The 23794-nt window shown below is 42.7% G+C and overlaps 1 protein-coding gene across 2 annotated transcripts; it reads left to right on the forward strand.

Annotated features, from left to right (window-relative positions):
- Positions 1–243: 243 nt before the first annotated feature.
- Positions 244–19233, forward strand: LOC139593211 (transforming growth factor beta activator LRRC32-like). Of its 2 annotated transcripts, none has more exons than XM_071433913.1 (3): positions 244–632; positions 11611–11701; positions 16254–19233. In XM_071433913.1, exons 2-3 carry the CDS (start codon positions 11615–11617, stop codon positions 18192–18194), a joined length of 2028 nt encoding a protein of 675 aa, XP_071290014.1. In that variant the 5' UTR covers positions 244–632; positions 11611–11614; the 3' UTR covers positions 18195–19233. The 2 variants fall into 2 exon arrangements, with proteins under 2 accessions (XP_071290014.1, XP_071290013.1); XM_071433912.1 differs by lacking the exon at positions 244–632 and adding an exon at positions 7561–7787.
- Positions 19234–23794: the final 4561 nt, after the last annotated feature.

The raw sequence follows: 23794 nt of genomic DNA on the forward strand, positions 1-23794 counted from the left end.
CAAACATCATGTGCTCGCCCTACGCCCATATACCCTTTTCCTACACACCCCATCCTGCATAGACTTGAAATGTAAGGCTTGCAGCCAGCTCAGTGGCCCTGCTTTACCCCAACCCCTGAGAATCTCCAGGCTGACAGCTGTGGAACAGGCATGGATGACTTCAGAGGCAAGCACGTGTCCCAAAGCCTGTGGAGGGGATTTTTTGTAGTATTCACAGACTGTTTCTGTGTCAATACAAGAGGAGAGTAATTACCAGCTGAGAAACTGCAGGAAATAAGCCAAGGCTGAAGGAACAAAATGGAGAATAAAGAGAAGAGCAGAGGACACACATATCTTAAAAGCATTACGGATGTATGTATTTACGTAGTCTGGGGAGCCTGGAAATATATAAGAGCTTATGACTGCAAAGGAATGAATTCAAGGACTAGTCTATGGGGAGTATTTTTTTTTTCCCTGTGACTTCAAACTTCTCTCAGCGCTTGCAGAGTTTTAGTCAGCTGGCATGCAACAGAGGTACGACTTCCCCAAGGAAACTCTTCCTTGGCTTGAGCTGGAAAGGCTGCTGGGAGAGCCGGCGGAAAAAAAGACTGCAAGCAGAGACGAAACCTTCTCCTCCTCCAGCCACAGAGCAGGTATGTGGAGATGTGTGTGACCCCGGGAGCCTGCTGGAAAGTTGCACTTTCAACTGTGGGAGAGATGAGGGCTCTGGTGACTTTGAGCTGCAGCCTTTGAAAGTAACACAGATGAGGAAGGTACTGTATAAATAAAATGTTCTGTGTTTATGAATAGGCTGAGGAACTGGCTAAGCATGCTGTGTAGATGGCTCTATCCACCCAGTTTTATATTTAATCCATCAGGGACTTGCACTATGTGAGTTAGATCATTTATATTTAGGAGGCACCACTTTTTAGTTTATAACAGTACAGTTGTCATACATAGTATTTGTTATTTTACTTCATGTTTGCAAGAATAGATAATGGGGAGATGTTTGGTTTTTTTTTTCTTCACAGGACTTCAGTCTATTTATGGTACTACTGCATTATAGCCTTCTGGACTAGGAGTGCTGCAGAGATCAGCACTGTACACTAATTAAATGCCACTCAACCAGCTCTCCAACACTGAATCCTAATATAGCCTTGGGCAAATCACACAGTCCCTGGGTGAAATAGGCAAAATGCTGTTTGGCTGGTCTGCTCTTCTTCCTGTCAGTGTTGTTATTGAGCTCTCCCAGTTGCAGCACGAGGTGTGAGATGGCAGGGTTATTTTGCTGCTTTTAAGTTCCTGATATCTTGAATGTCACCTTTGGGTGAACGATGATTTACTGAGACAGCTTTGCTGGATTTGGACTGTTATCATCAGAATGAATGTTTAGGCAATATTTGGAAGTAGTAAAGTTTTAGAAAATCATAGTTTACATAAAAATCACAGTATTTATAAGGCTAAGCCCAGTTGTAATTTAGATAAAAGAATTTTTGATAAAAGACAAATATGCTTCCCTTAAATAGAAGCAATAATTTGGCTTTGGACAGCAGCGATAATTTGTGTTTTTTACTAAGATGTATTAATTGATACTCTAAAATAAACATATTACTCTAAAATGCTGAAATCCTCTAGTTTTCAAGAACAAAAATTTACAACCTGTCATCTCTTTTTTAAGCAGATGGTTACATCTTAGTGACTGTATCAGTGCTTGGCCTTTTACTAGTAAAATGATGGGCAGATTCAAGCATGGATATCAGTATTATGTAAATCAAATCTATAAGAAATATTTTTCTTCACCTCATTTTATTTCCTATTGGATTTTATAAAATCAGTACACATTTTCCCAAATAATGACTGTCTTTAAAAAATCATATTGCTGAATTAAAAGTGTATTTTATAAACTGGTAAGAAAATATTCTGGTTTGGTTCCTGAATCTGAATTTTGTTCTCCAGGGAGAGTATTTCATGCTTAGATAGTTTAATCTGCAAATGCCAGTACATGTCACTTTTTGCTGATGTAAGAGTTTTCATTTTCCCATCTCCCTCTGTCCCTTTGGCCATCACTCACAAATTCTCCAGGCTTGTGGGTTTCATTCAGTTCTTGTTCATTTACATTTTCTTTCCTGAAGATAGTAGAAGGAAAAAGGGTGAATAAAATAGGGAACCTGTCTAAAACTTCAATAATTGGAAATGTTAATTTTTGGTGGGGAAATGCTGTTGGCTGAACATCTGATGAAGATGCACATGGAGAGAGGGCAGAAATAGAAGGAAGGAAGGCAGCAGCTTCAAAAGACAGGAGAAAAGGCTTGTTGGCTTTACAGGAGACAAAGAAGTCTCTATTTTGATCTGTGGACTTGACACCAGGAAGAATAGGGGTTGCATCTGCCTGTGAGATGCCAAGCACAGTGTAGATTGCAGGAAAAAAATAAACCAGGAGAATCAGCTTCTGCAGATTCTGGAGTTGTAGAGTGTCAGAAGCTGGAGCTGTGCCTCCTTCTCAAAGTCTGTGGCTCAGAATGGCATTGGGTATTCTTTTTAATAGGGTTAATATTAATGTTGTCTCCATCTCCCCTGTGGGACGAATTACCAGGGAGCTATTCCAGCCAAAAAGGAGCAAGACTTGTCCCACTTCTGTGTTTACAGTTCAGACCTACTTTCTAAGGCAGGAACTTGTTTTATTTACTTCTCTAGAGAGTTTGATTCATAGCGCTTGACACAGGACTCAAACAAAAGTGGTGCCTTAGAAAGCAGCAGCATTATGAATGGACAGACTCCAAAAAGTCTGGAGACTCAAGACACGAAATGGTCAAGACATTTTCTTGTTCCTCTGAAACCCTTGGGAACCTGCAGCAGTTCACAGACTGACTGGTAAGAGCCAGCAGTTAGGATTGGCTTTTCCTTCTTGCTCTGAGCCATGGTGGGGAAAGGGTTTGGAGGAGAGGTCTGATAAGGTGTCCCTCACTGTGGGTGACAGAGGATGAAATTCAACTGACATTGACAGAAACTGAGTAGGAAGTGACCGCTGAGACACCACTGGAAAATAAGGATTTCACAGAGTTTGCAGGTGCAAACCGTTTGTGGTGGGTTTCAGTGCTGGCCAAATGCCAGTGCACTCACTAGAATATACTTACTCATTTCCTGCTGTGAGATAGGATTAGGAGGAAGGCAAAGTAGGCTCAAAAGTTAAAAGGATATAAATAAAACTTTATTAACAGTAACCAAGAAAAAAAAAGGATAATAAGAATCAGAATAAAACTTTTAGAACACTTCTCCTGCCCCTACAATCTTTTCTTTCTCACTCACAACACACAGAAATAATTCAGTCAGTTAATCACTTCTAGAATAGTTTTTCTTCAGTTTACTTAGGGAGAAGAGTCCCTCTAGTAAATTTATGGAGACTTTTCTACAAGAAAACAGTTCTCTCATAGCTTCTAATTTTCATGAGTAGCAGCTGCCCAGAAAAATTAAATCTGCAATTGTGAAGTCCCTCCCATTTTTCACAGCTTTCCCCACAGCTGTGTTTATGGGCTTTAAGTTATGGGATACTATTTTAAGGATGAGCTGTCCAAAAGCAAAGGTTGTCTTTATTTATTTCTGACAATATCTTCATCTCTGGGAATGGAGGTCTTTTTCTTCTCTCCCTGGGGGCATAGGGTCTTCATCACTCTCCTCTCTCTCTGTTCAAGCTTTTTATTAAATTTAACATTTGCCTGCTTTAACACAGGTTTGAACAATCCATCCCCCCATAATTCTTCAATGTGTTATGAGGAAAAAAACTTGGATGGATCAATTAAATTTTTCTCTATAGCTTTACAAGAGGATTTCAGTCCTAAGATGAAGGCATCTCCTCGTCCCTCCCATCTGGGACTTGACTTCTTCACCAACCTCGGTGTCTTTATGTTGCTTCTCTACATGCCTGCACTTTGTCCTTTTCTCTCACTCGAGGGCAGATTGAAGCACTGAAAGAGTTGATATCTTGCCCAGGGCTTGCAGACACTCAGGTGGCTCCGGCCGGGCACAGCGGCTTGCGGTGGGAGCTGTGCGGGCTGGGCTGGGCTGGGGCGGTGCCTGGGATCTCAGCGGCCAGGCCAGGGCTCAGCAGCCAGGCCAGGGCTCAGCAGCCAGGCCAGGGCTCAGCACCAGCCCAGAGCTCAGCAGCCAGAGCTCAGCAGCCCGGCCAGAGCTCAGCAGCCCGGCCAGAGCTCAGCAGCCAGGCCAGAGCTCAGCACCAGCCCAGAGCTCAGCACCAGCCCAGAGCTCAGCAGCCAGCCCCTGGGTAGGGGGACCGATGGCTTCTCCTCCCCTGCCTGGTGGCTGTGGGTGAACCCCAATGGCAGCAGAATCTTGGCCGAGCCGGCCGGGTCCTGTCTGCTCCTGGGGCCTGTTGGAGCCCGGCTCAGCGGCGGGCAGGGCTCAGCAGCAGCAGCAGCCCGGGGTCAGCAGCCACGGCACAGCCCAGCCTTGGTCCTGCAGCCTCCTCTGCCTTGCCCTGCCCGCCAGCCCATGGGCACAGCCTGCCCAGGCCGAGCCGGCCCAGCCGAGACAGCGGGGCTGGGCGGCTGAGTTATGTTCCAGGTCGATAATGAGATGATTTGGTCCCACAATTAAAAGATAACTATTGTGTGAATGTTAAGAAAAGCTTTAGTGATGTATAGTTATGTTATTGTAGTTTGGATGTCCTCTGTTCTCCCCACAGTTCCTTTTCCCCCCTGTATTGCTGCCATCAGACAGCCTGGGCTGTCTAGGACAGGTACAAAGAAGGCTGCACATGTGTCCCTGGCATGGGGCAGTGGGGAATGGAAAAGCTCAGGGGGTTGCTCAGGGGGTGCAGCACGGCAACATCTGACCCCCAATCAAGTCACAAGAAAGCAATCTCCACTGATAAATGGCAAAGAAGAGCTGAGTGACAGACTCTGGGAGGGCTGGGCTGGCTGATGCAACCCCCAGGGGTATAAAAGACTGAGCATCCAACCTGAAGATGAACTGGCCATGTGGTATCCACAAGGGGCAGTTCCCAGCACTGCAGCTTTTTCCTTTAATAGTCCTTTGTTGTATTTTTATTAAGGTTAAATAAGCCTTTTTAAATTTTCAAAGTGAGCAGTTGTTTCTCACAGTTACCTGCTCTCAGGCAGGAAAAGGCAAGGCTGAATTCCTGGGATTTTTCATTTTTAACATGGGAGTTCACAGAGGTGTATCAGCTTTCTCAGTGGTTTAATAGATTGTCAATTCTCAAAGGTAATCACTGATTGGTTTTTTTGTCAGACATGGAGGAAACTGCTAGCAGCTTCTCTTAGAACATCACTTCTGTGATGCAAAACCAGCACACCCTTTGGCATTGTTGGGATGGGACAGCCCTTGCTATTTTGTAGGCAAAAAAGGCTTGATTCTCCAATCTGTGTGATGGAGATGATAATGACTGGGGCATTGAGCATCGTGGTCTAATGGAATGAGTCCCTGCTGATGGCAGGGGGTTGGATTATCTACAAGGTCCCTTTCAAATTGGGCCATTCTCTGATTCTATGATCCAGTCTCTGACTGATGCAGGTGACACTTGCCCTGCAGACATATCTTTCCAAGCCCATACCATGCTAAAGTTTCAACACTACTTTATAGTGTAAACTGCTGGGTAGCCCAAAGCCAAAAATATTGAAAACTTGGGAAATCAGCCAAATGCTTTGGAGTCTTTGAAACTGTTTGCTGCCAGATCCCCTTTGGGAAAGGACAAAGATGGCAAGGACAGCACTGATCTTTCCCACTGCAGCTGGTGTCCTCTGAAAGTGTGGTTTTATTGAAGCAAAGCCCTGAGCAGTAGAATCAGTGCATGCCCTTCCCTCCTGCTTTGGCATTTGTTTCTGTCCAGGCTCTTCTTTACAGTTCAGCTGGCACAGCTACCTGGTTACTCAATAAAACAGCTTGAGGAGCAGAGCTGGCTTTTTGAAAAGCACAAAATCTTTGCTATTTTTATCCCTGTAAATCCAAACTTCCTAAAGTGCTCTGAACCTCCAGGTGTAGAAGCTGCCACCATCCTGGCCACCTGCTGCTCTTAATTAGAGGCATGATATTTGTAGTAACAATCAGATCAAAATATTCTACTAAAAAAAAAAAAGTATTTATTTTCCTTGGAGGCCTCAAATAAATATTTGAGGTTTGCCTTACAAGGTGTCTGTGCTTTTCAAGTGCTACTGCACACTGCTGACAAGGCAAGCTCTAAACCCTGAGCATCCAAAAGGCATTTAAATCTCTGAATTGCACAGTGATCCCCAGTTTCAACATGAGTTTCCTGCTTACCCCATGGGGATTGCAGATGGAGAGCTTGACTCCAGGGAGTGTGCCAAAGGGATGAAGTGAAAAACAGCACTGCAAAGTGAAGCTCAAGGCATGACATGCTTGGGGAAGGTGATCAAAACTAACCTGATAAGAGCCCAGTCAAGGGAAACTTTTCTGAGATTGTGATAATCTCACTGGTGGACAGTTCTCCTGAGAGCTTAACGAGTATTTTTCTCTCCATTGCACCCAATCATGCCCTCCCCTGTCACCTTGTCATAGTATTTTTATTGCTAGACATGCAACCTGGTCCTGTGAAAGGTGTCCCTGCCCATGGCAGGGGGGCTGGAACTAGATGAACTTTAAGGTCCTTTCCAATCCAAATCATTCTGAGATTCCATAAATCTGTGATTTATACCTCTCATTTCAGGGTGCATTACCAAGCAAACTAAGAGCCCAGCTCTTTGGTGTAGTATTTCAGCCATGGGAAAACTGTGTTGTGGCAGTTCAGACTTGTGTCTCTGGGAGAAAACAGCAGGGGAATCTGTGTAGAAGTAGGTTTTCCTGAAGCAGGACTTAATTAGCAAAAGGAAATGAGGAAACCAGCTGCTCCAGCTCTAGAGGGCAGCACAAAATAATAAATAAAAAGCTGAACTTGGGCAATTTGAAATCATCTTCTGCATGACAAAAGCACCCCTTTGCAGTGGGAATTCTTCCCACTGGATCCAGTATATTCAGCACTGTCTACTTACAGCCAAAAATTCAGCAGCTCATCTGAAAATGCCTTTATGGAGGCTTTTAGCCCTAATTCCTGCCTCATGCCATGAAAATCCATCAAGGGTGTTGTAGCCAACAATGGACCCCCCTCCTGCCAGAAGACTGCAATCACACTCTCATTAGTGGGATGACTGCAAAAAGAAAAGTTATTTCTTCCAGAACAGGTTTCCGGATTTTGGGGTTTGTAGTTATCAGCCACGAATTTTAAATATTTAATCCGCAAGCACTGTTTCCTTAAAGATGCAGAGAGGGATTTTGGTGCAGGAGCCTACAACCCTCCAGGAATGTAACTTGCAGACACACCCAAAATAAACACACTGTCATGCCCCACGCACACAGCCAAACAATGGCATCGCCAATAAGTTACTTTTTCTCTGGAGAAAACCCACAGCCTGATCCTGACAGTTCCTCTGGTAAAAATCCCCCTGTCTCTCAATGCCTGCCCCAAGGAAGGGCTGCAGGATGTCACACAGTAGCTGACTCCGTCCCGAGCACAGCGGTGGCTAGGATCCAGCACGAGCCCGGGGAGGAGAGGAAGACAAGCAACATAATTTAAAGCAGACACTGTCCCAAATAAGGTTATTTCCCTGAAAATGCCTTCATTCTGAAGTTATGAGTGAACCTCTAGGTGTTCTGAATGGGTGAACATGAACCCGAAGAATAATTGCATCGATACCGGGATTGAATCGATTTTGAAGAGCTGGACATGCTTTTTAAAGAGATGATAAGCAGTGTTTGGGGATGCAAGAAACCCTTGAAACAAGGTAAATGTGAAATAGTCACTCTTTTTACCCCTGAAGGCTCTAACTTAACAGGAAAGAGTTGTGTGGAAAAGGATCAGACCCTGGGGAGTGTGGTTTTTGTTCTGTGTGTTCTCTTGTATTTAACTTTCCTTGGCACAGGAGAGCATCTCCGTTAATTGTCTAAGCAATAACAAAAATTACGTTTGGGGAAATCTGGAAAGTGTTGCTTTTATTAAGCAAACAACATCTGTGAAGTAGTTTCAGGATTAATATTTTGATAGAGATGGAGGCAAACGTTGTTCTGAAGTGGAAACTGGGAATGAATTGTTATTATTCCATAGTTTGAAATGTGTATTGGAGCAAATTACTGGTCTTTGCCTTCTCTGCCTTTCCTACTTTTTAAGTGGGTATGCTGACATGGTTAGGGTATGCTTTTTCTAGAATTATTTGACTGACTTATTAATACTCCTTGGGGATGATATTGACTTAAACCACCTTTATTTTTCAGCTGGGGTTGACACTGCATGATTTTGAAGTGCTGTGATGGAAAGCTGTGGATTTAAATAGGGTTCAGAGCTCAGTACTCTGAGTTATGCTGGGGTTTCTATCACAGCTTCCAGTGGGAGAAAACTGGCACTGATCATGAAGCTACTTCAACTCTGGGAAAGCCTCAAAGCAATTAAAGCTCCTTTAAGTTGACTTGTTGCTGCTGCTGCTCCCAAACTGTTTTTGTAAGCTGTGGGTGGAGAGATCAATGTCAACAGGAAGGGTTTAGTGTCAGTAGACGTCCTCTTGCACACCAAGGGAATGGGGGTCCTGTAACCCTGAGCTCGGCACTGGGAGAGCGTGGGGGGATGCTGAGACCTGCCCAGAGGGTAGAAAAGAGGGAGATGCACTGATGTGTCACACTAGAGGTTGCTGAGAAGGATCTAAAGGTTGTTCAGAGAAAAGCTACACAGGAAAAGCTCCTCCCCTGGACAGCTGAACTGAAAACTACCCTAGGAAGGGAATCTCCTTGAGCAAGGAGGTTGGGCTGTACATGACAGGTCAAGAGGAAGTAGCTTCCGGTTGTGCCAGGGGAGGTTCAGTTTGGATATTAGGAAAAATTTCTTCACCACAATGGTTGTTAAGCACTGGCACAGGCTGCCAGAGACCCCATCCTTGTAGGGATTTAACAGATGTGTGGATGTGGCACTTGGGAACATGGGGTAGTCGTGGCCTTGGCACTGCTGGGAGAGCAGTTGGAGTTGGTGGTCTTAGAGGGCTTTTCCAAACTAAATGGTTCTGTGAAGACAGAGTCTATGTTGCTTTATGCTGGAAGAGGCCACCACATCCTTGATGAGCTTCAGTATGTGACAGCCACCTTAGAAACACCTTGAGGGACAACTTCTTTGCTTATTACAGATTTGCCTTACACAGCAAACCATTACATCATTTTTTTGTGTGTTCAAATACATAAATTTCCCAGCTGCTTTATAAACCTAAAATTTAAGAGGTTACAAAGTGTGTTAAGACTCTGGATTGTGTCAGGTTTATTATTTAAGAGGCAAAGAGACCTTTTTTTGCACTGACAGTGTGATAAGGGAAAACATTACAGAGCACATGGGCCACATACTGTTCCTCAGGGTGGTGCCCTGTTGTGGCTAATATCCTCAGCTTAATTAATTTTGTCTGAACAGAAAAGATTTCCTTTTGAGGGCTTGGAGAAAAGCCATGTAATCATTGGTGTGTTCATCTTCTATCACCACCTCAGCAAACCAATACTCAAATGATATACATAGATTTCTCCTCCTTAAAGGAGGTTCCAGCTGCTCTGAGCATGGGGAATGAAGAACAGAGGGGGACAACAGAAACATTCTAGATGGTGATATTGGCAATTCCTCCTTCCCATCAGATGATTTCAGTATATTTTGCAAACATGGATTCAGTGGTAGAGAATTAACATCCTTGGTTTGGTTTTAACAGGGAGGAACACACTTCTGATCCCATTGCTGAGACCCGTTCTTTCACCTTGGGGTCACAGGTCACCACTCATCACTGGGGTTTTCTTGTGAAATGGAGGGAATACACAAACTGTACAGAGAGTAGCTGTGGTCTAATCCTTCCCAGGTTCTCTATTCCTAGTACACAGCTCTGTTCTCTGGTTCAGGAGGGTAGAAATGGGGGGATTCCCATCAGGAAGTTGTTGGCATTGCTGTTCAGTGGCTGTCAGTGCTGTAAGGGGCCATCAGCTGCATCCATCAAAGTGACCTGAGAATGATCCAATCTTTTTTGTTTCCAGCTATTCAATGCTCTGTGGGTGAAAGCCACTGAGCAACAGTACATTGATGGCAGTGGCTTGTGCATGGGATTGGGGTTGCATTTGGAGCTGTTTGAAGCAGGAATGCTTGCCTTTGGCTTTGTTTCTGTTTTTCCCATTGTCCAGTGACAGGCCTCCCAGAGGTGTTTGCTTCTTTTGCAGTTCTGTGCTCTTTTGCTGGAGTGCTTTCCAAACAGGTAAACTCTGACGAGTTCTGTGTTTCACACAAATCCATTATATCTGTCTCTTTGTAAGGCTGATGATCTGTCCTTGTCCATGGCAGGGGGATTGCACCAGATAGCATTTAAAGGTCCCTTCCAGCCCAAGCCTGAGAGAGTTCAAGAAGCATTTGGACAACACTCTTGGACACAGGGTGTGACTCTTGGGGATGGTGCTGTACAGGACCAGGGATTGGATCCAATTATTTTTGTAGGTTCATTCCAGTTTTACGTATTTTGTGATTCTGTGGAACATATGGTTCTATGATCTTCTATGGTCAAATGTATTTATAAGCCTGTCCATGCCTGCAGTGTGTAAAATGAAAAATCTCAGTCCACTCCTCTTCTGGTTTGAAAGCAAAACCAGTAAGAGACTCCAATTCAGAAATACAATTTATTAAGAAAAGGAAAAAAAACCAAAATACATGCAACAATACAAAAGAAAAACCACTGACAGAGCCAGAATACAACGTGACACCCTGCTAGTTAGGGTGGTGGTAGCAGTCTGGATGAAATGGTCTTACTGAAGTGGTGATCCTGTAGACAAGATCTGGTAGCTCTTGTCCTCTGGAAACCAGTGGGTAGGAGCAGCTTGTTCTGCCCCAAACCCCAGATTATATCCAGGTGGGGATGCTTAGCTCCTTGCCCCAGGCGGAGCATCTCGCAATGGGCTGATATCATTCTGTGAGTCATGGGATCGGTGGGTCCACTAAATGGAAATGGCTCCCAGAATGAGTTGTATCTGAGCCATGGTCTCAGAGCTCTTTCAGCAGCTCTTGAGGATGGGAGTAGAATACATCTTTATTTTCTAACCTAGGACAACTCCTTAAACTGTTGGCATTGACTCAGCAAGGATACACATGTAAAAGCTCTTTGATGCTCTGGGATAAGAGGAGTAGAAAGTGTTTGGATGGAAATGACAACTGTTCCCACTTCTGGTTGTTACTGAGTGGCATGTATTGGCTTTGATCAGGACATGGCACCCAAAATTTACGCCCAGTTGAAAGCACTGGTGCTGTGTCTATGGGGTATGTGAAGATAAGTCAGTCTTCAGTAGTTTTTTTTCTCCATGATGCCAGACACCCTGCTCAGCTTGAACATCTGGACTTCATTGAGTGTCCTGGATATCATTTAGGCAGTAGCTAAAATCACAATGGGGAAAACCCATTAAATGCCTTGGACCTTCCTTTCAAGTCCTCAGAGATGGCTTAATTTATTGGACAGCTTGTGTCCTTCTCTATGTTAGGTGATGACCTGGTGCCAACTTTTGCATGTGTTGACCACTGTGTCCCATATGAGATCTAACTGTAATTATTTTTACCTACAGAGCCATGAAACTGTACATCATCTTTTTCCTGGCAGTGGTGAATAAAGAAACCTCTAACTACCAACTACCTGACAGGACACCCTGTGAAATGGTAAGGCTGTCTCTCTACTTAGGTCCCTTGAGATCCTGAGTGAGGTTGGGACTCTCTTGTTACAGGCACTGCACAAGCAGCTACAGTCTCTGAGAAGGGAAACCCCCAGGACCAGGCTTCCTGAGATGGCAGAGGTGGGATTTGCAGGTTTAGGGGATGCTTGGCAGTTTGTCCTCAGGCTGTGTCCTTGTTGTAGTGACAGCATACAAAGGGGAGGGGGGGCAAAGAAGGGTCACTGTCTTGGCATTTTCCTAAGGAGGAGCTGGTTTAAAGAAATTTGACTTGATTTCCCTAAGACTGTATAGGGTTTCTGTGGCTAAGACAGAGAAAGAACTTAGACTTAAAATCAACTTCTTTATATCAGTTGTTCTTTGTACTTTCATTAAAACATCTTCTGTGAAATACTTCTATTCCAGCTCTTTTGTAATAACAAGTAGACTGACCTCCTCTGCCCTGACATAGCATTTCTGCCAGGGAAGTTGTACCTGACTTCTGCTGGAGTGAGGAGAAATGATGAAGACTCTTGCTCCAGTACAAAATCTGCTCCTTGAATTTTTGCAAGTAGCTGGTACAATATTATAAATGTTATTTGCAACTGAGCTTTCTCCCTTCCCTCTCCAAGTGCTTCTGACTGTACCAGGATGTTTAAAAATACTTGTTTTTTTCCCCCCCCTTGAACACTGAAGCTGTTCAGCACAAATCCTCAAGAATTTCCAAAATAGGGAAAAAATAATTTGCTAGCTGTACACATCTCCCTTGTGGGACTCATTCCATTCCTGCCCACCCTGCCATATTGCTGCACTTCCTGAATTCCAGAGAAATTAAGACCTAGAGTATATATAAAAAGATCTTGGGAAGGTGACTGGGTGGCTGAGCTCCTTGGCTGGAGAGGGAACACTGATGCAGCCACTGTAAACAGGACAGCCTGGGCCCCATGTCATAGTCACATGAAGGCTGGATGAGCCATGCAATAATCCAAGCAATTTCATCCCATTTCTTGATGGCTCACAGACCAGGCTGATTGCTGAGAAATGAACACATGCTTTCATCAAGCCAACAACACAACTATGCTGGGATAAAATGAGCCCTGACAGAAAACACACTGCTGTCAGGGGCCAGGATGCTCATATGATATAAATCACCAGCTCAGTGTTGCTAATGTCCATGCTGATTGCCTTCCTTCACTGGCATTTGGTGTGGCTCTAAACACACTCAAAGAAAGGAGCTGCTGGATTGGCTGGTCAGCTGTCATTGACAGTCCTGCATTGCATCACAGCCTCACTGTTTTATATGGTACTTTCCCTGTGGTGACACTTTTAGAATAGCAAAGGCTCAGAAATGGAAACTTTAATCTCAAATATCACGGAAGAGGCATGAGTCAGAAACCTGTGCTACTTTCTGAGTCACCACTGGTGGTTCTGTTGCTGAACTAAACTCTCTTGCTAGAGGTTTTAGGAAGTAAACAGTCCCTACCAGACCCCTGACATGGGGGTGAACTGCACTGATTATTCCAGTTACACCACATCTATCAGTTTGTGAGACAATAAGGAACAGATCAAATGTCAGGACATTCTTCCTAACTCACATTATTTTCCAAGGATAGGCAAAGCTTCAACTCTATCATATTTTACCTCCCAAAGAAAGATGATCTTGCTAATTCCTGTTAATTGGCAAAGGAGGAAATTTCAAATAATTCATAGAAGGGAAGGGATTTTAGAAAATTTTATTTTACCTTGCTTTGAGGTGATGCAAGGACAGATGTGTGACCAGATGTCATAGATCATCTGATGTGTGGTACCTGGGCAAAATGCTAAGGTTTGATTGTGTAGCTGTGCCTCTACCTGAGCAGCTCTTCTAAGAATGGTCAGGGACACCATACAAGCACAGGTCAGTGCCAAGTGGTTCCAGCCCAGATTCTTGGCTCAAATGTTAATGAATTGATAAAGGAGAACTCAAGGGCAGTCTTGAGTCCAACTCCTTTTTGTAGGGCTCTTACTGAGGTGGCTGACAACTTCCACCCAGTGCTGAGCAGTGAAGAACTGGAGTCAGAAACCAAATGATGCCCAGCTTTTGAACTGTTGGGTATTTTTTTTTGGTTTTTTGCCAGCATCTTGATGGGACCAAGTGATCCTCACCCTCCAGTACTTCTTAACAATGGACTTGAAACAAACTGAAGGCAGCACTGGCAGAGGTGATGAAGTCAGGACATGAGATTGACAAAAGTCTCTTTTCCAGTCTCAGGTTACCAGCCCATTGGACTAAGGGGTGAGAGGCAAGGAGGTGAACCAAACAGATGCTGTTTGCTCCATCCCACAGAGAAATGCTTCATCTTTTTTTTCCTGCTACTGATGACAATGAAATTCATGCAGTTTGAGCCTTGGGGGAGAAAATATGGTGCAGAAGAGACAGATAAGAAATTTAGTGAGGATCAAAATAGTCAGTGTAAAGGAAGGAGAGTTTAAAAAGAAAAATGAGAGGTGAAATGTTATAGGAACAAGTGGCAGACAGTGTGCGGTGTAGATTTTATTAGTCCCTTTCATCACTGGGAGGGTTCCATGCATGCAGATTAAAAAACAAATAATGCAAGATACATGGTGAACAGTGGCTGACCTCTCCCCCATCAACTTCAATGAAAAGCAGATTTTTGGCATTGGCAGGAGTTGCATCAGGACTTTGGTAGGAATCTAGCTGCCCAGGGGAATGGAGAGTGCTCAGCACTTGCTGGGATCTGGCTGAAAGTGTGAGAAGAAACCTGGCATCTGCCTTAGGATGCAAAGCAGTTTCTGCTTTTTCACTCTGGATTTTTGTATCCTCCTGGCTTCTTCCTCTTCCACAAATGAGTAAGAAGAAGTTTCTTGCCCTGCTATTCGTGTCTAGGAATTAAGGCCAACTCTGGGCATAATTTAACTCAAAATGAGGAATTGCACAGTGACTTTGCAGGAAAGAAATATTTTCAGGGAGAAGTCAGAAAATTTCCTTCTTTTTTTTATTTATAATTTTTTTTAGCTGAGGGAGATTTGAGTGAGTTGGAGGGAAAAGACGAAGAGGTTTGAGTTTTAATAGTCAATTTACTTGGGATCATTGGGAAAAATGTGTCATGGGAGCAGCTTGGGTGCATCTAGAGTTTGAATGAGCACTTGCACTTCTCTGGCACATTCTTGTGTGGTCTCCAGAACTAAGATGATGCAAAAGAGATTCACAAAATGCTGACTAGTGCCCCACTTCTGCTAAACAGATCTGCCACTTCATTCACCTCCAAGTTCATATAAAACAGATGGGATTTAATCTCTTTGACTTTTAATATTTGCTTGATTTCTGAAAAGCTTCATGTCATGGAATCTAGATCCTGCTTCTTCATAGAAGTTAAGATTCAACAGACCTTTATTTCTTTCTCTTTCCTTTCTCCTTTCCTTTCTCCTTTCCTTTCTCCTTTCCTTTCTCCTTTCCTTTCTCCTTCCCTTCCCTTCCCTTCCCTTCCCTTCCCTTCCCTTCCCTTCCCTTCCCTTCCCTTCCCTTTCCCTTCCCCTTTCCCACTTCCCTTCCCCTTTCCCCAGATCCCCAAATACATTAATAACAAGACTTTTTCTCCAGTAAATTAAATGCTGCTTAAGCCTTTCACATTCCGTTTCCTCCTGCTGCTGTATGTTCTTCCTAACAGCAAAATAGAACTTGATGGTTATGTAAGGATGGTTGTGTTCATGTTTCCAATGTTCCTCATGAACACACACATAAATTTTGCTCTTCTGCTGAGAATTGGCCTGAAAAGGCCTGACTGCACATCCCATCTTTTCCCCTCTCAAACACTGAATTTACATAATTTGTGTTTTCAGTATTGTATCACAGTATCTTGTGTGGGTGGCTTCATAAGGTGTGCTCCCCATGCAAATGGAAGGGAACTGTTGCCTTAGGAAAAGGATAAACATGGAAGATAAAAGTGGAATGAGTTTGGAGATTGGTGTCAGAAATGTCTCAGTTGTTGAATGACCTTATTTGATTAAAGCTGCCTTCCTTAACTGAGCCATGGCTAAGGGAAGGCATATTTGAACGTGTGACTGTGAAGGAGACACAGGGTTTGTGTTATAGGATCCTTATAGGGTTTTATACCTCCTTGCTCTGGAACCCATGTTGCCAACAGAGTGAAGCTCTTCCAAGTACTGCTTACTACTGCAAGTAGAGTCTGCAAAATCTAACACAGTGATGAAAGTGAGAAAATTAAACATCAGCACGAAAATGAGGAAAAGGTGCTTGATTGCAGAGAAACTCGGGACTGTTCAAATGAGTCCAGGAGAAAGGTACAAAGAAGAGACCTTTTAGTAGGTATCACATGCAGATTAAACTCTACTATTTAAAGTCAGAAATCTCTTTAAAATGAAATGTTAGCTGCAAAGGAGCTGATTGGGACTGTTGCTCTTGCTGTCTGAATGCTCAGAAAAAGTGATCAGTGTTTCAGAAGCAGCATCTGCCTTGGATGCTGAATGTTATTTTTCTTATATTTAATGCAAAGAAATTTTTCATTTGTCGTGTGACATGTCCTTTTCTCTTTTTCTGGCAGGCAAACTCTCAGGCATTTTGCCACAACAAAGACCTCCACCAAATCCCTCATGACCTCTATCCAAATGTAAACAAAATAGATCTGTCCGGAAATCGGATTCAAAGCATTCCTGAAATGTCACCATCATTTTACACTTCCCTTCGGTGCCTGGATTTAAGCTCTAACCAGATAAGTTTCATCATGCCTGGAGTCTTCGCACACATGAAGAGTTTGCTGGAAATAAATTTAGCCAACAATCACTTATATGAGCTTGCTCAAAATGGCACAGAGGGGATTGGACTCTTACCCAAGGTGGAAGTACTGGACTTGTCCCACAACAGTCTCTACAGTGGGATGGCTGAGTATTTCATTAAAGAAGCTCCAGCACTGCGGTATCTCTCCTTGGCAGACAACAGTATTATAATGATATCACAAAAGATGTTTCAGGGATCTCCCAATCTTGTGGAGATAGATCTTCAGAGCAACATCATCATGGAAATAGAAGAAGGTGCTTTTGAGACTCTAGTGAGCCTGTCCAAACTCAATCTCTCAAGGAATTCAATTACTTGCATCTCTGATTTTAACCTCAGGCAGCTGGAGATACTTGACCTTAGCAGGAACAGCATTGAGACCTTCCACACCACAAAATCAGATGATGAATATAGCTTAAGGTGTTTGGATCTGAGTGAAAACAAACTGTTTCATTTCCCAGTGTTCCCTCAGGTAAATAAGCTGGTAACTCTGAATTTATCAAAGAATTTAATCCAGCTCACTGCTGAATCCCCTCATAATAAAATGGACTATGTGAAAAATGAATGGCTAAATGCTTCTGTCCATCTTCTTGACCAGAAGCAAAGTAGAAACAAAAGTTCTCTTAATTTATCACAGCTTGTATATTTAGACTTAAGTTATAATGAAATCAAATCCATTCCAGATGGGTTCTTTGAGTCAATGATGTCCCTTCACACCCTTAATCTCAGTAAAAACTGTCTTCAGGCATTTGCAGTAACTTATGACAGTGCACTGATCTCTTTAACTGTCCTTGACTTGAGCTACAATGCTTTGCAGAACCTTCTCCTTGATGCTGGTACCTTGTCAAATTTGAAGGAGCTCTACATTCAAAACAACTACCTTCAAACACTGCAGTTTGACATCTTCTCAAATCTTCCTAGCCTTAGACTGCTTAATCTACAAAGCAATAATATCAGCCTTTGCAGCATGTACTCAGGATTGGCTAAGCAAAGACTTGCTGGAGAGGAAAGTGGTTGTGTGTCATTTGTCAATTCTCCCACTCTTCAGTACTTGTACCTAGCTGACAACATGCTGAACGTCCTGCCAGCATACAGCTTCTACAAGACTCCTCTGGTTGTCTTGGACCTCTCCATGAACCCTGGGCTGAAAATAGAACTTAAAGCATTATCAGGTCTGGAAAAGTCTCTGGAATGTTTGTATTTATATGGTAATAGCCTAGTAGATTTAAATATTGACTTGCCTTGTTTTAGTCACCTTAAACATTTAAACCTCTCTGAAAATCAGCTGAACTGGCTGCCTAAGTGGGGTAGTGACTCTCCACTAGAAGTTCTGGACCTACGGAACAACAGGTTCAGTACATTGCAGAACAGCAATATTTTAGCATTAGAAAATTCACTTAAAAACTTGTATCTCACCGGGAACCCACTCAGCTGCTGTGGAAACATCTGGCTTTCATCCATGATCCAGAACAAAAATGTCCAGATCCCCAACGTGGAGCATTTAATGTGCCAGCACACTCAGAATTTTGGGTACCAGGATGAAATGCACATTAAGAACATTAGACCAGAAGACTGTGAAAAAGAGGATCTGAAGAAAATCAACTTCCTTACTATATTAACATTTGTGTTGGTTTTATCTGTGATCATCGTTGGTGTAGGTTCATTTTTTTGCTTCCGCAGGCAAAACTTTACCCATCAGTTTAAAGCATAGTATCACAAAATGTCTTGAAAACTGAAGAAATCAGGTGCTACACTGACAGTGTGTAGAAATAAAGGGTAAAATTCTCATCTTTGAGTTTCAGCTGTGGATTTTAAATGCTTTTGAAGTGCCCCTGAATTACACCACTGGTATGGGTTGCTGGGTTTTGAAGGAGAATTTGCTATGTTTTGCAGATCCATGGTTTAACTCAAAGAGGAGAAAATTGGCCCTTGTGTGCAATATATATTTAACTGAGTTTAATGTGAAGAAAGTCATCTCTGGGATGAAGTGTTTTAAAAAAAATCCTGGAGCATGAATTTCAACCAGCTAACATTGAACTGAAATGTTTATATTTCTAAGAAAAACTGTTGTAAAATCACTGCATATGAATGCATTTCAATGCAGAAAAATAGTATATCTTCTTTTAAAGGCTATGGCAGGTTAGATGGCAAAAAAGTGTTTTGAAGATACCAGTGTGAAATAATGCTTAGGGAACACAGTCCTGGGCCATTATTCAAATCTGTCTTTCTGCTGACTTTCCCCAGAAATATATTATTGTCTAGAGGATGTGCTGCAAGAAAAGCTCTGTAGGTCCTCATTCTGTGATGTGTTTAACATGGCCAGCTTGGTGCATTGCTAAAAGTTGACACTGACAAATATTATGTCCCAAACTCTCACAGAAAATTCACCCTTTTGGAGGGAACATGACAGTGAGTGGGAGCCTGACCTGCTAACAGGGTTCAGTGGCTTTGAAAAGGAACTACATCAGGTCTTCTGTTAATGCCAGGAACTGTCCATTCAGGCACATAGAAGTAGTGGTCAAACTGAAACCTGTCTAGGTAAATAACTCAGAGTCCAATTGCTGCTCCATTTCTGTTTCTTACAGCTAGTGAATGTCAAAACTAGCACACTACAAAATGGTGTATAATTATATTTTTAAGCAATTGTGTATGAACCTGGCTGGTGGTTTTCATTGTGGAATTTTGTACAATAAAAACAACTTTGAATTTTGTAAAAACCACAAGGCAGTGGATATATTAAAGCACTAGCTTGGAATACTCCACAGATGAAAAGAAATGTCTTCCTATTTTTCTTTGGTATTTGGACTCCACCTTAGACCTCTACCTTCTGGTGCTGAAGCAGAGACAGCTGCTTCATATTATAGAGCACAACCAGTGGAGAATAAGGAGATGTACTGGAGATGTAGGCAAGAATTTGGGACAGGTTGCCCAGATGTCTGCCCCATCCCTGGACGTATTCAAGGCCACATTGGATGGGGTTTGGAGCAATCTGGCCTAGCAGAAGGTGTCCCTGCTCAGGGCAGGGTATTGGAACAAGATGATGTTTAAGTTCCCTTCCAAACCAAACCATTTTGTGATTTCGATGATCCTGTGATTTTGAACAAACTATCAGCAGCAATAGGGCCTGATCTAACATTTATGGAAGCCAATGGCTCAAGCACTTATCTTGTAGAAGGCTTGCACAAGCAGCAATCCCAGGGATTAGCTGGAAGCTCAAAGGCAAGCCAAGCTCCAAGCTGTGCGCTCAGATGCTGATTTGCCACAGACTGAGTTCATGGCTTTTGTGTCAAGCATGGCAAGACTATTTCTCCTACTGTGAGAGCCACTGTTAGCTTGGCTGCTGTGACTAGAATCAGTTAATAACCTGGTGACAGAGCCAAACTCATTTAATTAACAGTTTTAACTCTGCTATTGTTTTGCTCTACAAAAAGGAAGTTCTTGTTATTACTATGGGACTAATTAGACTTCCATTGACTTCCTAGGGAGCAGAAATAATTTTTGGAGGAATAAGTCTCAGAAGTAAAGTGCAGCATGGCTCATTTGGATTTTTCTGTTAGCAGCATAAGTAAACAAGTAGTGATATGAGCATGCTTCAGCCAATTCTTTTAATCTGGGTGAGAGGAGAAGCATGAGGGGAAGAAAATATGAATAAATTTACAAAGAGAGGGAAAACAGGAAAAATGGGAGCTCTACACTACATTGTTCAAAATTATTCAAAATAGGAATACATAGATGACAGCCCCACCATTTGCTTCTCCTGTGTGTTACTGTGTCTGCAAGAAGACCAAATGACAGAGTACCCCATCCTACATGAAAGGTAGCCATCACTAAGACATTACACATCGTTCCACCAATCAGCCCCATTGTCCTAGTAGTTTGGTGTCATGGTTTAACAAAGCAGAATATGAGCCCCATCCCAGTGGAATCAGGACAGTAGACATGAGACAGCCTGTAATTTTGCAACCAAAATTGACACCCTCATTCATTAAGGGTTTTTCATAAAGTCCTTGCAAAAACCTCTGCTGATGCAAAGAGCTCCTTCTGCTAAGCCAAGGGATATCCTTCTGTGATTCTGGTGTCTGTAATAGAGCATTTGGGATTAATGCAGTCAGTGCAAACTCTGTTTTCTTTAAGTTGCCACATGCAAAAAATGGCTTCCTTTCTGCAGCTGTTTGCATGGGACAGGACAATAGAAACACAGAATCCTAAACTGGTTTGGGCGGGAAAGGACCTTAAAGACCATCTCATTTCAACCCCCCTACCATTAGCAGTGATGCCACTTATGAAACCAGGTTGCTCAGGGTCCCATCCAACTTGGCTTTGAACACTGCCAGGGTAGGACAGCCACAGCTTCTCTGCGCAGCCTGTGCCAGGGCTTCACCACCCTCACAACCAAGAATTTCTTCCTGACACTTAATCTAGACCTCCCCTCTTTCAGTTTAAAACCATTGCTCCTTGTCCTGTTACTGTCTGCCCATATAAGAAGTCAGTCTCTCTCCTTTTAAAAACTCCTTTAGGTACAGGAAGGCAGCAATGAGGTCTCTTTGCAGTCTTCTCTTCTCCATGCTGAACAACAATAGATCTCCCTAAAGCATTTCTTACCAGAGTTTTCTGTGTTTTCTTCCTGAAACAATCCTCTGTAGTAGGATCAATTAAGTACTGGAAGCACTAGAAACACTCCCAGAGAGGGTCCCTTTGAGCTCAGCAAGTCATGATTCTCGTTGGTTATCCATGGAAAATCAAGTCTCAGTTTCCAGAAACTTGGTTTTTTTCTGCAAAGCCAAGACAAAATAACACCCTCACAAGGTACCAGTCTCTGGACACAGATTTCTGCTGGGACCCTGGTCAGCCCTAAACTAGCCACAATGGGTTAGTATACAAAAGAATAATTACCTCCTAATATTTTGGAAACTCAAAGCATTTCCTCGCTCTATGTATTCCCAATGTAATTCAGTACTCTTTTATTTCTCTGTGGAGAAACAAACTGAACTAAAAGTGTCAGTAACCAGGGAAATGGGTTGAAACTGAAATGGGAGGAAGAAGAAACTGAAAATGCATGGAAGAGCTTTCTGAGGAGGACCTGTCAGGCTATACTACATTCTTTTACAAGCAAAGACATTTGGAGGCTAATGCAACATGATATTAAGCAAAAATCTGGGTGAATATAAGGGAACAATCCTGCAACACTGAGTCTCTTTTCTCCCAAGCTATTGACCATGGCTGTTCTGCTGTGTTGCAGAGCCAAGTTAGTTCCACAGATTCCCTCCTCTGGTCCATTTCTAGCAGTTGTCATGTCACATATCTGGGAGACAATGTGAGACTTGATTGCAGCCTTTCCATTCCTAAAGGAGGCTTGTAAGAAAGAGGAAGAGTGGCTTTTTAAGCAGGGAGATAAGACAAGAAAAGGGGGAACAGCTTTAAAATAAGAGCAGAGATTTAGATGAGGAAGAAGTTCTTTACTGTGAAGGTGGTAAAACACTGGCACAGGTTGCAAAGAAACTGTGGATGCCTCATCCATGTAAGTGTTCAAGGCCAGGTTGGATGGAGCTTGGAGCAACCTGGTCTAGCGGAAGGTGTCCTTGCCCATGGCAGGGGACTGGAACTGGGTGTTCTTTAAGGTCCCATCCAACCCAAACCATTTGGTGACTTCATGATTTTCCAGTTCACAAGATGAAGAAATATTCTGGAAGGTGACTATGGAAGAGTATTTACTCTTTACTCTTCCTGAGTTTCCCAGAGAAGGAAGTGGAGAAGGGAGTCCCTGATCCTGAAGACCAGTGAAGGAAACAATTCCATTTTCAGGTAGAAAACCCACCAAAGGGAAGAAGGTTTGGAATGGGCAACTAGGCTGGAGGTATGGCACAAGGAGAAGAGAAGGGGAATAAGAATAGTTAGAACAGGAATCTGGAATCCAAGTTACAGAATCACTGAATAGTAACAGAATAGTTAGGGTTGCAAGGCACTTCTGGAGATCATCTAGTCCAACCCCACTGCTACAGCAGGTTCACCCAGAGCATATTGCACAGGATTGTGTCCACGTGGGTTTTAAAGATTTCCAGAGAGGAGACTCCACAATCTCTCTGGACAGCCTGATGTAGCACTCTGTCACCCTCTGAAGGGAAGGAATGGTCTGGATGAAATTAGAACCAGGAGCAGGAACTAAGCTTGTTCAGCCTGGAGAAGAGACAGTCTTGATGAGAGTCTTTGCCATTAGTGGATGGACAGTTACAAGGAAAAACATCAGCTCCTCCCAGGAGTATTCACTGAAGGGACAAGATACAACTCCTGAGAGCTGCAGCTGGGGAACTTCACATTAAACATATGGGAAAAATTCTTCATAATGAGAAAGGTCAAACTCTGGAAAGGCCTTGGAGACTTTCAAAACTCATCAGGGCAAGACCCTGAGCAACTACTACTGACACTGAAGTTGGCCCAGCTTCAATCAGGGAGCTGGGTTGGAGTTCTCCAGAGGCTCCTTCTGTTCCAAATTATTCTCCTAATCTCTGGAAAACAAGAATGGGTCATGCACTTAGGTAAAGAATAGAGTACCAGAGAAACAGAGCCTCTAACTAACATCTGTTCCCTGGACTGAAGTAGTGGAAGGGATTTGGCAGAAGTGTCCAGAAAGATGGCAAAAGTGGCTGATGATGTCAGATGTTGACAGAGCTAGTCAGCTCATGGAAGTCTGAGGTCAAATAACCTTTCCTTTTTTTTTTCCTCCCAAGTTTTATAGCTCAAAATTAAAGTTAATATTTCCAACATTTTCCACAACAATTCTGAAAAATATGAAGTTGGCAAATATCTCCTTTGTAAGGCTAGAATTTCAATTTTAATTCAGATATTCCTACTGCTGAAAGCATATACAATGAAAAAAAATCATTGCTACATCCAGTTTGCTTTTATTATATTTGTTCTAGAGAAGATAAGGAAATATTTCAATCAGCTAATGCTATAGAACATCCCTCCCAGTTGTCCCTAAGCAGAGAAAATAAATCAAAATAAAATAAGCATAAAATATTAGGCTGTTGAAATGATAGAAATCTTTTCATGTTTTAAAATATCAATTAGTGCTGGAACACAGGAAGAACATAAAATAAAATAATTGTAGTTACCTTTCAAAATTCCAGAAGAGACCCATGAGGTAAGGTTTTCATGAAAAAATGTTTTATGTTGTAGAAATTCCTTCCATCATGAGTACTTACATTGTAATTCATATTTTAAAAATAATATTTCCAAGCTTTATGTCTTCACCGCCTTTCACTTTAAAATGCTACAAAAAAATCCGACAAGAAGCATAGATTGAAGAGTTTC

The sequence above is a fragment of the Agelaius tricolor genome, unplaced genomic scaffold (assembly GCF_023055355.1).
Source record: "Agelaius tricolor isolate 1412-34295 unplaced genomic scaffold, bAgeTri1.0.p SCAF_9, whole genome shotgun sequence".
NCBI classification, from domain to species: domain Eukaryota; kingdom Metazoa; phylum Chordata; class Aves; order Passeriformes; family Icteridae; genus Agelaius; species Agelaius tricolor.